The sequence below is a fragment of the Crinia signifera genome, chromosome 9 (genome assembly GCF_055691185.1).
Source record: "Crinia signifera chromosome 9, ASM5569118v1, whole genome shotgun sequence".
Taxonomy (NCBI): domain Eukaryota; kingdom Metazoa; phylum Chordata; class Amphibia; order Anura; family Myobatrachidae; genus Crinia; species Crinia signifera.
This window is the reverse complement of record NC_139225.1, coordinates 125,341,468-125,357,216: the sequence shown is the minus strand read 5'-3', so window position 1 is coordinate 125,357,216 and position 15,749 is coordinate 125,341,468. Positions and strand designations below refer to the sequence as shown.

The 15,749-nt window shown below is 43.4% G+C and overlaps 1 protein-coding gene across 1 annotated transcript in view; it reads right to left on the bottom strand.

Moving 5' to 3' along the window:
* LOC146035941 (cytochrome P450 2A6-like) overlaps positions 1-15,749 on the bottom strand; it is a 43,307-nt gene that overhangs the window by 19,431 nt on the left and 8,127 nt on the right. The window contains exons 4-6 of the mRNA XM_083159664.1: positions 14,752-14,912; positions 12,884-13,060; positions 10,947-11,088 (exon numbers count right to left, since the gene is read on the bottom strand). Of these exons, the coding sequence (XP_083015790.1) occupies positions 10,947-11,088; positions 12,884-13,060; positions 14,752-14,912 (480 nt within the window). The remainder of the gene's footprint in view (positions 1-10,946; positions 11,089-12,883; positions 13,061-14,751; positions 14,913-15,749) is intronic.

Here is a 15,749-nt window from a genome sequence, read left to right as displayed (position 1 = left end):
CCACATTACCCTGATGTTTCTCTTTAACATGTCTAGAAATGCTATGTGTTTTTACTTGGTTAATCACATTTCTTCTATGCTCAAGGAACCTAATGTTTAAAGAGCGGGTAGTTCGGCCTACATACTGTAAACCACAGTCGCAAGTGATCAAATAGATCACATACGACGAGTTACAGTTAAAAAAACTATTGATCCTATGAGTTGACTGGTTAGAAGAGGATGTAAATTGTTTACTTTTGTCTATCAGGAATTTACAAGTTATACATCTGTTTCTGCCACATTTGTGGCAGCCTACAGTATGTGTTGTAATTTTAGAGGACTCTGATGTTTGTTTGAAATGACTCGGAGCCAATGCATTTTTAAGGTTAAGATTTTTCTTAAACACTACTTTTGGTTTATCTTCTAGAACTGGAGCAAGGTGTCTATCAGTTTTCAAGATTGTATAATTTTTGTTAATAATCTTCTTTATTTCTAAAGAGTGAGAATTAAATTTAGAGATAAATAATGGTTTAAAATTAAAGTCTTGGCTATTGTCATAGGTAACATCTGGGGTGTTCATAGTTTTATCAGTTGAAGTCATAAACTTAGCCTCTTTGCTGTTGACGTCCTACTCTTTGTGTCCGACCCCGTTAGGACCCTACCACTTATACATGCCACGCTTGCAGCCTATAGTGCAGCCTCCTATTACAAACTTAATACAACCAAGACTGATGCCCTCCCGATTAACCTAGCAAACTCATTACCCCTCCTGAAATCTACCTATAACTACAATTGGCAAGAAAACTCCATAAAATACCTAGGCATACACATACCCCCAAACATGACTTCTGTTTTTGAGGTTAACCTGACCCCTCTCCTCACCTCCCTTTCCTCCCTTTCTAAGTCCTGGCTATCATTTGAAATTTCGTGGATGGGTCGAATGGCAGCGTTTAAGATGTCCCTTCTCCCGAAACTAATGTACCTATTCCGCACCATCCCCTATGCTTTCCCCAAACGGTCTCTGCAACTTGCCACCTCCATACTAACGAAATTCGTTTGGTCGACCAAACCTCCAGCAATGGCTCGCTCCAAAATGTCGATCCCGAGAGCCTTTGGGGGCCTAGATCTCCCCGACCTATTCCAATACCAAGCAGCATGTCTGCTAGCGCCAATTAAGCACTACTCCGAACGCGTTGCCCCCAGAGCATGGGCGAACATTGAACAATCCCATTGCCCCTCGGTCCCGCTATCTGATTTATTTAAGATCCCAAAACATATTAGACCCCCCCTCCCAAACCTACTCCCGTCTACGACTGCCACTCTCCATGCATGGGACCAACTGCTTACTACTCTCAGAGCCCCGACAGCCCTCATTCCCACCCTGCCCATTACTACAGTGGCAAAACTAATACTGAATCTTAACCTAAGTGTATGGAAAGCCTGTGGAATTGCCTCTCTGGGTGACGCCTTGGACGCCCACTCATTACTCCCATTCCCTTCCCTGCAGGAAATCTTCCTTCTTCCTGCTTCAGAAAACTACCACTATTTACAACTAGCCCACTGGTGGAAAACCCACTTCCACAACTACCCCCCTTCGGACCCACATTCACAAGCAGTCCTTTCCCGTCCTTCCCTGACGCACTCCACAGGGGACATCTCCTTCTGGTACAGAACCCTAACAACCCCCCGTGATTTTATCAAAACCTCTGCTCATAAGAAGTGGGAGACAGACCTGGGCATCCAGTTTTCACCCCTCCAATGGCAACGGATCTTCCTGTCCTCCTACACAATGTCCCGCTGCCTCAACCACACAGAAATGCATATCAAACTCATTAACCGGCTCTACTTGACTCCCGACCGCCTCCACACTTTCTGGCCCTCTTGCTCTAACCAATGCTGGCGACAATGTGGGAGTGTAGCTAATATATTCCACACCTTTTGGTCCTGCCCCAAACTCCGGGCATACTGGGAAGAGGTCTTCAAATTAATCTCTACAGTACTCCAAATTACTCTCCCCCCTGAACCAGCTATTGCCCTACTCCAGGTATACCCCCAGGAAATCCCGCCAGGGAAAACATATGTCCTCGGACACATTCTCATTGCTGCACGGGGAAACGTAGCCCAGCAATGGAAGCAACCCTCCCCCCCTCCCTTCCTTCAGGTCATCCTAAAAACGAACCACCACTTCCATATGGAGACCAGCTTCCTTCTCCAGTCGCTAAAACCTCCCTCTCCTCATTCCCGATGGTCCCTTTGGCACAGATACATGACGGGGGGCGACGGAGCTGGACTCCTCCCCTCTGCATCTCCTGCACAATTGCCGCAGTTCAGCCTGAACGAACAACCTGATTCTCCCCCCCCCCCTTAGGAACATGATCTAAGTAGTTGCCGTCCCCACCTCTGCCCCATACTGTCTTTTTTGGCAGAAATGCTTGAAGTAGGTGGTTTGAGCCCTGTGCCCATACTCTTATCGCTGCCATGTGCCTCTAGACATTCCCGTTGCTTCTTTATTTGGTTCGCTCTGCGAAGCGACATGTTATGTTTCATGTTATGCTATGTTATACTGTACCTGCTGTGGTGACTTCAATCGTGTTTGTTGTCCAGCCCCTTCCCCCCCTTTTTTACCCTTACCCCCTAAGTACATCTTCTTCTTTTTGTCCCCCATATAACCCTTTGTACCAATAAAAATTTAGGTACTTATGTAATATCTGGGCTCCCGTTTTTCTTATGAGACCGTGTCCCCTCGGGCACGGTGGCTCGCTGCGTTAGCCACACTATATAAAATCAACTCCATGCGTATTTGGATAGTAGGGGTATGAAAAAATGGGGTGCATTTAACATGGGAGTCCAGATAATACATAAGTACCAAAATTTATTGATGGAAAAAAAAAATTATTTGTAATAGTAATAATGAATAAGTTAGCACAAATGCTAGAGGTTATTTGACACAGGTAGTTCAATTGAGACGCTTGACACAAGTATAAAACAATATATGTACAAAAAGTATACGTATATGTAGCCTCCGTCCAAGAGACACAGTATGAGACAATGAGCTGCAATATCGGGTGGGGAAGCGCAGAGTTAGTACAGATTATAAGTTTGGGTCAGACACTGAGTATTTCTGCTATTCTGTGATATTACAACACCGGATATTCCCAGTGAGTCCTGCCCACAGGTACTAAGCCGGCCAATCACTGCTTAGCTGCTGAGATCGAAACAGAATCAGGCGATCCAGTGATGTATGGTAGTAAAATTATCAGAGTGAGAGAACACACGTGTTGATACCCAAGGAAAAATAAGTGCCTCTGCTTTCAGAAGTGCCAACAGTATCTCACCCTGTTACCTCCCTGCATTGCAGGGAGATCAAGATATGACGCTACTGATGAGAGAGCATTGAGCAGGTATATAGGTAAAAATTGGGTCGGTGTCTATAGCGTGTCTCACCTTCTGCTGTCCACCATCTACTGGATGTATCCAATGGTGGATGAGAGAGGTGAGCAACGCCAACACCTTCCCTAAAATATCAGTTGAAAGATAGAATGAGGTGAGAACAAAAGGAAGGTCTGCTCATTTAACCCCTAATTGCATAGGTACAACAAAGGACTTATTATTTAATTGAGTACTTGTTTCCTAGCACGGCCACACCGATTTCCATCGGGGTGGTCGTGTCGGAAAAATCGCGTCGATCGCATTGCATGCGATTTGGTCGCATGCGATGCGTTTGACGCGACCGACCCGATTTTTTCATTCAATCAAATGTGAATAGGGTCCCTGGGACCCGATTTTACATTGGATTTAATGTAAAATATTCCCTAGACCCCCAAATTTTAGTACGTAAACCCCACCCCACGATAGACGCCAACCTGAAGCGTGGCGAGCGCAGCGAGCCCGCGAGGGGCGGCGGTGTGCGTCCTTTGACCTTTTCATTCCCCTACTATCCACGTCGGTGTGGAGTTGAGAATATATAGTGTGGCGAGCGCAGCGAGCCACCGAGCCCGAAGCGTGGCGAGCACAGGTATACGCTTCCCCTCGCGGGGCTCGCTGCGCTCGCCGCGCTTCGGGCTCGGTGGCTCGCTCCGCTCGCCACACTATATATTCTCAACTCCACGCCGATGTGGATAGTAGGGGAATGAAAAGGTCGGAGGACGCGCACCGCCGTCCCTTGCGGGCTCGCTGCGCTCGCCATGCTTCGGGTTGGCATCTATCGTGGGGTGACGACGGGGCCATATATAATGTGAAATGGGTCATATTGGCCCATTTCCCATTTTTCACATTTTTTCCTATGTGAGATGGACTTAATCAAGTCCATCTCATCTTGTGCCATTATAATGGCACAAGACCGACGCGATGCTCCCGATTTCAATGTTAAAAAATATTTTAACATTGAAGCCTATGGCAAAATCAGGGGCATCGCGTCGGTCGCGTCGGGACCAATGTTAATGGTCCCGACCGACGCGATGCCCCCAATTTTTCCTTTGCCGGCAAAATGGACCTGATTTCAAAGGAAATCGGGTCCATCGCGGGGATCGTGTACCTTAACTTAAAGGTACACGATCCCAACGATTGTGGCCGTGCTAGGAAACAAGTACCTTTAATTGAAATAGTAAATGGTAAAAGTAAATGTCTCCTCGCTGCTGGTGCAACTGGTTATACACCAGTATCAGTATAGTATTACTGGGACCTCTGTGGCAGCCTGAGGATATTTCTCATAAATTGACTGGTCCGTATGGTTTTTGTTAGTGGGGTTTGGGTAAATTGACATCTGTCATTCCTCAGCCAAATGACCAGGCAAAATAACAACCGGTTGCCGTGGAATTCAATCTTTGCAGATAAAACACTGAGATAACACTGTTAATAATTGTAGCTGCACAACCAATTGCGCGATAATCAATAAACTATGACCAAAATGTTACCCCTCACTGGTGAATTAATAATAATAAGTGCTATAATACTCTGGATGTTATAAACAGTGGACTTCAAATGTTTCTTTAGATAAACTGAAACAGTTGCCTCCTAAACACCAGCGAAACACGTGTACAGAGACCAAAGAGATTTTTCCACAGGTAAAATCTTTAATTGGACAAGATCGCAGAGAGGATACAGAGGGAGATATAATCAAGGACAAAGGGGAACACCCTCCCCATCTGAATTCGAATATTCGAGGAGTTTAGTGATAATTCTTACTCCAACGATAATTCACGCACCAACCAACATTTTTTAGAGTTTGGGGGGGGGAGGGGCCAATACCGTGGAAGAGGAAGACAAGAAGATCCCAGAAAAAAACGAAGAAGAGACTGGGCAAGATGGGAGCCTCGGCAACCGAGTCGTCAGTCACAGAGAAACAAACCAGCCTAGACACCTCTCCCACAGGTCTGCAAATTATCAATCTATCTAAACACGTTCTGACCATCGACCAACAAAACGTCCTACAAAAAGGCCTCTCTTTTTCCCCTACCAGAAAATTCAACAAATTTCGTTGGGAAACCAGCTTGCAACTATTTGGTCGCAAACTACTTCTTACTAAATTCCATTCCACACGCCAAGAAATAAGTGATTCTGACCAGACCCATCAGTGGTCATCACGTGATTTGCAGGCCATTCAAGAACTTGAAGAACTAGAGGATCCAGAGGAAGGCACCAGTAACAGCAGACATATGTGCAAGAAACGATCTACTTTCTTTCCCCAGGACTCAATCTGCCCCGAAGTTAAGGTATTTACCAACTTAGTTGCCAAGGACTTGGACGTGCTACACCTTAAAAAGAAAAAATTCAGACAGAAAGGAAATCTCAGTCTGCGTGAAGCCAAGGCACTCCCACGAGCTGGGAGCTACCCGTGTGGTAACTGCAAAGCATGTGCCCACATTATCAACACCAAATCCATTGTGGACAGATATGGCGAAACCATCATGATCAGGGAACACTACAACTGTAAACTACAGGCTGTCGTTGATAAACCATCAGATAAGGGTGGCAACATCATCCTGTGGCCTACATCCCTATACTTGAAAGAGGTTCACAAATAACTGAATGACACATCCTGTTACACCAAGACCCTATTCGATCCCACCACTAAGTTCCTACTGAGTTACAAGACAATTATCGATCGAGCTGTAGCAACTGGAGTGATTACAAAGTCTGAACACAAGTACCTTGAAAATCCCACACCAAGAGTGGCAACATTCTACCTACTACCAAAAGTGCATAAATTCCTCGAAGAACTACCAGGATGACTGATTGTGTCCGGGAATGGTTCACTTATTGAAAACGCGTGCACTTTTTTGGACATACATCTGCGACACCATGTGATAGGTCTACCCTCGTACACCAAGGACACCACCGATGTCCTTAAGAAACTACATGATGTACAACTGGACGATGACCATCTACTGGTATTGCTGGATGTTGTGGCTCTATACAATTATATCAAGCATGACCTTGGTATCCCGGCAGTACGATATTTCATGCAGATGGAAGGCATTACCCCTTTTCATTAATTTCTGTTGGAGCTCCTGAATTTTGTGCTACGGAAAAAGTACTTTGTGTTTGAAAACCACTACTACATCCAAGGAAGAGGTACCGCGATGGGAGCAGCTTGTGCGCCCACCTATGTGAACCTCTTCCTTGGCTGGTGGGAGAGGGAAATAGTATTCCAAAATGATTTGGATACCAAATGTATTCACAGTTGGATGAGGTACATAGATGATATTCTCATCATCTGGAAGGTGACAAAAGACCACCTCATCCAATTTGTGGATGGATTGAATACCAACAACTTGAATCTAAAATTTACCTTGGAGTGCGACAGCAACAGCATCAGCTTCCTGGATCAAAGGATCTACAGAGGCACTAACAATATGCTCTCGACAGAGATATTTCGCAAATCCACATCCACCAACAGTTTACTACATAGTTCTAGTTCCCATTTCCCTCCCACCATTGACAACCTGCCTAAGGGAGAGTTCCTGCGACTCAGACGCAATTGCTCGGATGACACCATCTTTGAGGAAAAGATCGTAGAATAATTTCACAGACTCCAGGAACGCGGATATTCCAAGAGACTGATCAAGAAATCCAAAAAAGCGATATCTACTACACCCCGCGACCAACTTCTTTTTCAGACCTCCCCTAAGGCAACAACCACCAATACCATCAGAATTGTAGACAACTTTTGCCAAGAGTGGAGAGATATCAGAAATATTATTCAAAAACACTGGCCAATCCTACTTTCTGATAATAATCTTGCTGCCAATCTGAACCCCAAGGTGGATATGAGCTGGCGCAGAGCCCCGAATTTGAAAGATAACTTTGTGTGTAGTCATTACTCCAAAACGCAACCCAAAAGACATCAGACAACTGGGAGCTACCCGTGTGGTAACTGCAAAGCATGTGCCCACATTATCAACACCAAATCCATTGTGGACAGATATGGCGAAACCATCATGATCAGGGAACACTACAACTGTAAAACTCAGAATGTAAACTACTGCATTACCTGCCCGTGTCAATTACGCTATATCGGAATGACATCCCGGCCACTCAAACAAAGAATACTCGAACACCTGGGTAACATCAGGAATGCAGCCAGTGACCAATCAAAGAGGAAGACCCTTACCTCAGTCGCACGCCATTTTCTGAAAAAACATTCCGCCAACTCTAAGGACTTAAAATTCTGTGGCTTGGAGCAAATTCATCTGGGAAGACGGGGTGGCAACATTAACCAAGCACTCTTACGCAAAGAAAGTTGGTGGATTTTTCACCTGGGATCCCTGGCTCCCACTGGACTGAATGAAGGAATTAACGTCAGTGCATTTTTGAAATAATCCCCTCCTCCATCACATAGTAGTGACTATAGCTAAAACCATGGCCTCAGCGACGCATGTCCCCACCAGGGACACCCAGATCTGTAGTCTGCACCTACTTAACCATGGAGGTGACAGTGCCTAACCTGACGAACAGTGCTCTCATTTAACACGGTGAGCACACTCATCATAGATGTCCATAAGCACCCGTGTCCCACAACAAGTGTCCTTTTGCACTTGTGTCCCGCAACATAAAATCCATCCTGGACACCATGATTATGCTACTCCCCAATGTCCAACCATCTTCTCGCAATCCTACTCATATCCTAGTTCTACCGTGCCAGTCTCCCTATGTCAATCAGGCTGTTTCATAGCTATCTCAGCTAACCTCCAGTTAAGCCTAGCACTAACATGACGGCAATTAATAATAATAAAAATTAAATAAACTATAATAAGTAATAAACTATAAAATGTATAAAAGTAATAAAAATAAAAATCAAAACCAAAATCATATGTATAAATGCAGGCATCCCTGGCCATCCTTATATTTCCTTTGGGTGCTCACACACTCTTTCTCCCTCCGCCTCTCATAGAGGTAATTTGGAAATTTTGCCTCTGATCCATACCATCAGTGACTATGACGTAATTCACCTCGTGTATTAAACACATATTCATTTATCCTCTCACCTAATTTTTCCATCTTCAATTCCATTCACTCAATCGATCCCAACATGTTTATATCGTCCACGGTTATCTATCGATACATTTATATCTCTCCATTTCTTGAGCTGTCTGTACCATCATTTTATTTACTATCATTTACATCATTATCATTATTTCTTATATATTTCTGTATATTTATATTTATTATTTTTATTTATATTTATTTTTATTATTATTTTTATATGTATTTGTCTTTTTTCACTTTTTTTATATTTATAATTTTTATTATTTTTATTTTTATTATTTTTATTTTTATATTTATTATTATTTTTATTTTTTTATTTTTTTTATTTTTAATTTATTTTATTTTTATTTTTTTTATTTTTATTAATTTTCATTGTCCCTATTATTCTTAATTTCTTTATTACCAGTACCACTTTTTTACATTCACCTTTGGTCTCCAGAATCAACACTATTAAAGTGTTATGCCTGCCTGTTTTCCATTAAGATAAACCATGGTTATTACACCTGTTATCACAAGCAAATCGCCCAGCTATGTCAGATCAGTGTACTCGTTGCACCACCCCCGGCCGCCATTGGTCAGACTAGCGCATTTAAAGCTAGCGCCAGAACACTGTCCTCACAGCGTCCTTTGAGAAAGCCCCAGCGAAACACGTGTCAGAAGGACGGCTCTGACACACCCCCCAGCCTCCGTCTTACTGCAGATTCCGGCAACCATCACCTGCGGCGTCTCCCATCAATTTCGGTGACGGGCGCCGCTCCCCGCCTGAATACCCTCCGGTTGCCGTCCTCACCGCTGATCCCGGCATCCACGTGGCGCATTCTGTCAATCTGAGGATGGGTGCCGCTCCACAGCTAAGCCAGCTAAGTCTTTCATTCCTCACTTTCCCCTCTTTTTGTTCCCACACTCTGGCACAAATACCTTGCAGCACCCTTAAGTGCAATCCAGCCTGTATGCATACATACGTATCAGCTGAAAACTGTTGTGCTGTTCTAAAGTCTTATTAACCTCAGGTATGCCAGTGGCATTTGGTCATGATAAAAAATCAACAGAAGTCTCATATATATCTGCCTTTACATTTTTTTGCAACTTTGTGGTACTATTGTTACCAGCAGAGCAAAAAGTGTTTAGTTTATCTAAAGAAACATTTGAAGTCTGCTGTTTATAACATCCAGAGTATTATAGCACTTATTATTATTAACACCAGTGAGGGGTAACATTGTGGTCATAGTTTATTGATTATCGCGCAATTGGTTGTGCAGCTACAATTATTAGCACTGTTATCTCAATGTTTTATCTGCAAAGATTGAATTCCACGGCAACCGGTTGTTATTTTGCGTGGTCATTTGGCTGGGGAATGACAGATGTCAATTTACCCAAACCCCACCAACAAAAACCATACGGACCAGTCAATTTATGAGAAATATCCTCAGGCTGCCACAGAGGTCCCAGTAATACTATACGGATACTGGTGGCTAACCAGTTGCACCAGCAGCGAGGACACATTTACTATTACCATTTACTATTTCAATTAAATAATTAGTCTTTTGTTGGACCTATGCAATTAGGGGTTAAATGAGCAGACCTTCCTTTTGTTCTCACCTCATTCTATCTTTCAACTGATATTTTAGGGAAGGTGTTGGCGTTGCTCACCTCTCTCATCCACCATTGGATACATCCAGTAGATGGTGGACAGCAGAAGGTGAGACACGCTACAGACACCGACCCAATTTTTACCTATAGACCTGCTCAATGCTCTCTCATCAGTCGTGCCATATCTTGATCTCCCTGCAATGCAGGCAGGTAACAGGGTGAGATACTGCTGGCACTTCTGAAAGCAGAGGCACTTATTTTTCCTTGGGTATCAACACGTGTGTTCTCTCACTCTGAAAATTTTACTACCATACTGGTCAGGTGATCACTGGATCGCTTGATTCCGTTCCGATCTCAGCAGCTAAGCAATGATTGGCCGGCTTAGTACCTGTGGGCAGGACTCACTGGGAATATCCGGTATTGTAATATCACAGAATAGCAGAAATACTCAGTGTCTGACCCAAACTTATAATCTGTACTAACTCTGTGCTTCCCCACCCGATATTGCAGCTCATTGTCTCATACTGTGTCTCTTGGACGGAGGCTACATATAGGTATACTTATTGTACATATATTGTTTCATACTTGTGTCAAGCGTCTCAATTGAACTACCTGTGCCAAATAACCTCTAGCATTTGTGCTAACTTATTGATTATTACTATTACTAATTTTTTGTTGACAGGTAGTTCCGATTTTTACTCCATCATTGCGCCAGCTTAAAAGATATTTCAGTAGAAAAAATGGTGGGCATTGCCAAGGAATTTGGAAACTGGACCTCAGGAACAGTAAATAACATCAACATGAAAGAGTAGAGGAGAGAACAGTTTACACAGTTTAGACACAAGTTCTCTCTTATTATAACTGTGTGACATTACTGGTTAATGATTTACCTTGTAGCTCAGGATACTTTATCAATACCAAGAAACCAAAGTTCACTGTTAGTGAAGTGCTCTCAGATCCCCCTAAAAACATGTCAAACACAGTAGCGTTGAGGTTTATCATATTAAAAGGAGAATTGGGAGTCTTCTCATCCTGTGAAGATAAACAAAGACCGCCAATGTATTGTATTTTTTGAAGAATATTGTTTATTAAACCATTCCATAGTAAGAAGCCATAGTATTTTTTGCATCAGTGTTTTTTTTCCACTGGTAAAGGTCATGACCCATAGAAAATAAATGCCATCTTGCAAATTTAAAACTTGGAAATTCTATGGGGGGTACTAAATTAGTGCTGATTGCGAAGGCAAAAGATTCCGAATTAGAGAAAAAGACCTGGATTTTTAAATTAGCCATCGATCCACATTTTTTTGTCACTTTGCCGGTGAAATTGCTGCCATTTTTGCCGCTTTTTGAGGCATTTTTCAACACTTCCTTTTGGATCAAAAATAATGAAAAGGCATTGGCGGAAAATGCTTTCAATATTGGCGGAAATTGCTGCAATTGGATAATCGGGGGTCTGATTAGTACCTTTTTTTTGCCTATGCAAACAAAAAGCATAGGCTATTGAAAAGCTTTATAGTAAAGTTACATATCCAGCAATGGAGATGCCTGAAATACTATTATCATAATGATTATTATTATATTGGTATACAAATGCAAAAATTCTCCACTATTTAAAAAAAAAAAAAAATTTGAAAAAAAGAAATTATCTGAATACCCAACGGGTACTGTATTTCTATGTTTGAACCACTTTGTATATTATTCAGTGGTGAATAAAGATGTGGCCACTTCTGTGTCTATGGTGGTTGCCGAACTACGACTTTATACAATTGCTGCTAGAAAGCACTTCCTTGGTGTACATACATTCCAATGAATGTGCAAGACTATGAGAGTCTGTAGATGTTGCAATACCGCCTGGTCCATTTTTAGGCCCTACCAGAGGTGGCTTCATCCTGCCTGGGGTAACAGGAGCTGCCGATACTCATGCATAGAGAGACTACCAGCCCCTTTCAGCCAGGTTCTGGCACATGTGCAATGCTGGGATAGGTACATGGGAAAAAGTGGTGGCCAGAATGTGTGTGTGCTAATCACAGCCTAGTCTGGCACTCCCCCCCAATACCCCCCAACCCCCAACCTGGGTCTGTCTATAATATCTTTGACTGACTCAGTGGGAATTGACTGCGTATCAGTGCAGTCACAGACTTCATCTGGCTCACTGACACTGAGCTGAGGTGGCAGATTTAACTGAGGGGGTTCAGTCCTGGAGTCCATTGGTAATATCCATCACTGGGCACCTCCATCTGCTGCCCCAACTCAATGACAGATGCCTTCATATCATTGCCTACAAAGTTAATACAGTATATGATGGGCCTGTGAATGAAAATACTTCAGCAACACACCCAAGCCACGGCCATGACACGTCCATTGGACTATAAGGCCATCTCCTTGTGTCTGTTTAGCTGCTTCCAAGTCACTGCCAGGAATGAGTAACACTTTACTGTGCACCTCAATCACAACAGCGCCCCTATACACAGTACAAATGCCAATAAGCAATTTGCTCACAAACTCAGGAGAATGGACAAAAACATTCAGTGAAATTGTTTAAATCAAATAGGTCCAACTACAGTACATTGTCTGAGTGACAGTTGTTGTCCATTTTCCGATTTGGGAAACAAATTACTTAATAACAAACTACATTTTCTCCTATCCAGTACCAGATTTTTATTCCATCCAACCAACTAGTGGGATGGTTGGAGGAAAGTTGGTCTGATGTGTGGCCAGCATAAGTCTAGTAATCAATAATGATCTACGGCATTCAGTTAGTTTTTAAAGCATCTACAACAAGAGAATGGAGTATGAGTTACGTTTTGTTCTATGTATTGTCTGACCTGTTTCATTCTGATGAGGAAACAATCGGTGTAATCTCGAGGACAGGCGGGATCCAGCGTCTCCTGATGAGTCCTGATGTTCTCCTTCATATCATTTTTTAGTGGTTTGAGAAGATTAAACATTTTTTTATGAGGTCCAGGTAAATAGTCCATGATTGTTGGAAACAGATCATATAGCTGCAGAATGAATTACGTTTGTCAATACAAGTCAATGATGCTATAGAAAAAGCATACAACAAATATAGTATATTCCATTTATGTGTACAGAACATATACTGCATTCATGCAGGTACACATTGTTACAATACTTTCATATTGCTATGATTGTATACAAACTGGCTTTTCTGAATTGAAAATTATATCAACTGGGTTAGGATTAAATAAAAGCACTACATATGGTCAAATCGATCTGCTATGACAAACGGAGTATGATGAAGAAATATTTGAATAGGCTCCAGATTTACTGGACTGGAAAATGGAAGAGTTTGAGAAGTCAAGAAGATCCGGAAAACTGGGTACCTGATGGTAATGTGGGGACGGAGCCCAAAAGGAGGATACTTTCCAGATCTATCCCGGCTGGCTAGCAAGATTGGTAAAAACAGGAAGGTGTCAGGCATGGGATAGAGTTTCCATAGGATAGAGTTTCCAAGATCCGGTAGACAGGTGGTATAGAATGGGCAAGGTCAGAGCAAGCGACTGAGGTTCTGCTGGGTTGGGAAGGAAACAAGCAGGACTGACCAATTTAGCAATAACCTCTGACTCACTCTCAATGCAGGAAAGCCTTTGTACTGACAACCATTTTCCCAAAGTACTTCCTTTATATATACCCTGAGGGTGGCTACTATTGGTTTACAACAATTAGGAGGCCGAACAGAGCTCAGGCTGGTAAATCAAACACTTGCCCTAAACCAAGATGGCGGTGCCAGCCTCCCGATGCAGTCCGAATAAACCTGCACCACACCCTTCTGGCTGTTCACGCAAGAGATCCACTGGGACCGCTACCTTCCTGCTGCCTATTCCGTCCACCTGGCTGCCAACACAGTGCAGCGCATGGATGGGTGAGTATAGGACTCGCAGCCCCCTGCTGTGGGGAACTGTGAAACAATGATTGTTGTAAATACATCAAACCTTTAAGAAATAGAATGATGATTTACTGCAGTGAATAAATGTGTAACAAAATGCATTTAAATGGGTTGGATATATTTCATCAGCATTTATCATGGTAACATTCAAAATATCTACATGAAATGTTGACATGTTAACAATGGTGACATGTTTAGCATGTTGGCATTTTGCCACATCAGCATTCACCATTTGGACTCTGATGAAATATCAACATCCGGGTCTGGCATTCAGCAGGTCTGGTTGTAATGCATCCACCTTAACCTATGCTGCTCTCCCCCACAACCTAACCTTAGCCATTCCTCCTGCAGCCTAACCCTAACTGTCTGCTACTGAAGCCTAAGACTTACCTCAAATCCACAGCCTAACCTAAACCTCTGCTCACGAAGCCAAGTCCTAACCGCCGCCCCCATAGCGTTATCCTAACTACCCTCCTGCAGCTTAACCTCAGCTCCCACAGCTTAACCTTAACCCTCTTCTCTTGAAGCATTTCCATTCTGGGAATGTCTGCATTTCACATGTCTGCATTTCACCAAGTGGGCATTGTGAACATGTGGTCCTTATGCAGATATTGGCATGTTCTTTGTCAACATTTTCATGGTAAAAAAGATTATGACTGTCAACATTGGACATGATGTCTGTATCGCCAAATAAATATATCTTCATTTTGTGCTTGCTTTGATATCCTCTTTATAGTCAGTAATACTATATATTTTAAAGTGAAGGCTGCAAAAGGCCCTCCTCACCTGACCCCACTTTGACGACAGGATATGAAAAGCCCGGCTTGTGTCATGGAGAACTTCCATCCACTTGTTGTCATTGTAGTCATGGCGTGTCCCCATTAGTAGATTTAACATAATATTAGAGATAGCACAGGTCAGAGTGTTGCTTGGGTCATATGGTTGCTCTAAATAAATATAAAAAGTGTTATATGTTAGAACAGTGGTTCCCAACCCTGGTCCTCAAGTACCCCTAACAGTGCATGTTTCCCAACCCTCGTCCTCAAGTATCCCACACAGTGCATGTTTTTCATATCTCCACATAGAATCACAAGTGAAATAATTCGCTTCACCTATAAATCTTTTAAAAATAATTTGGTACTTGTTTCCTAGCACGGCCACAATCGCGGGCATCGTGTACCTTAAAGTTAAGGTGCACGATGCCCGCGATGGACCGGATCTCCTTTGAAATCAGCTCCATTTTGCCGGCAAAGGCGAAATCGCGGGCATCCCGTCGGTCGCGACCATTAACATTGCCCCCGACGCGACCGACGCGATGCCCGCGATTTTTCCATAGGCTTCAATGTTAAATTAATTTTTAACATTGAAATCGGGAGCATCGCGTCGGTCTTGTGCCATTATAATGGCACAAGATGAGATGGACTTGATTAAGTCCATCTCACATAGGAAACAATGTGAAATGGGCCAATATGACCCATTTCACATTATATATGGCCCCGTTGTCACCCCACGATTGACGCGAACCCGAAGCGTGCCGAGCGCAGCGAGCCCGCGAGGGGCAGCGGTGCGCTTCCTCGGACCTTTTCATTCCCCTACTATCCACGTCGGTGTGGAGTTGAGAATATAAAGTGTGGCGAGCGCAGCGAGCCACCGAGCCCAAAGCGTGGCGAGCGCAGCGAGCCCCGCGAGGGGACGCATATACCTGTGAAGGTATACGCGTCCCCTCGCGGGGCTCGCCTTGCTCGCCACGCTTCGGGCTCGGTGGCTCGCTGCGCTCGCCACAC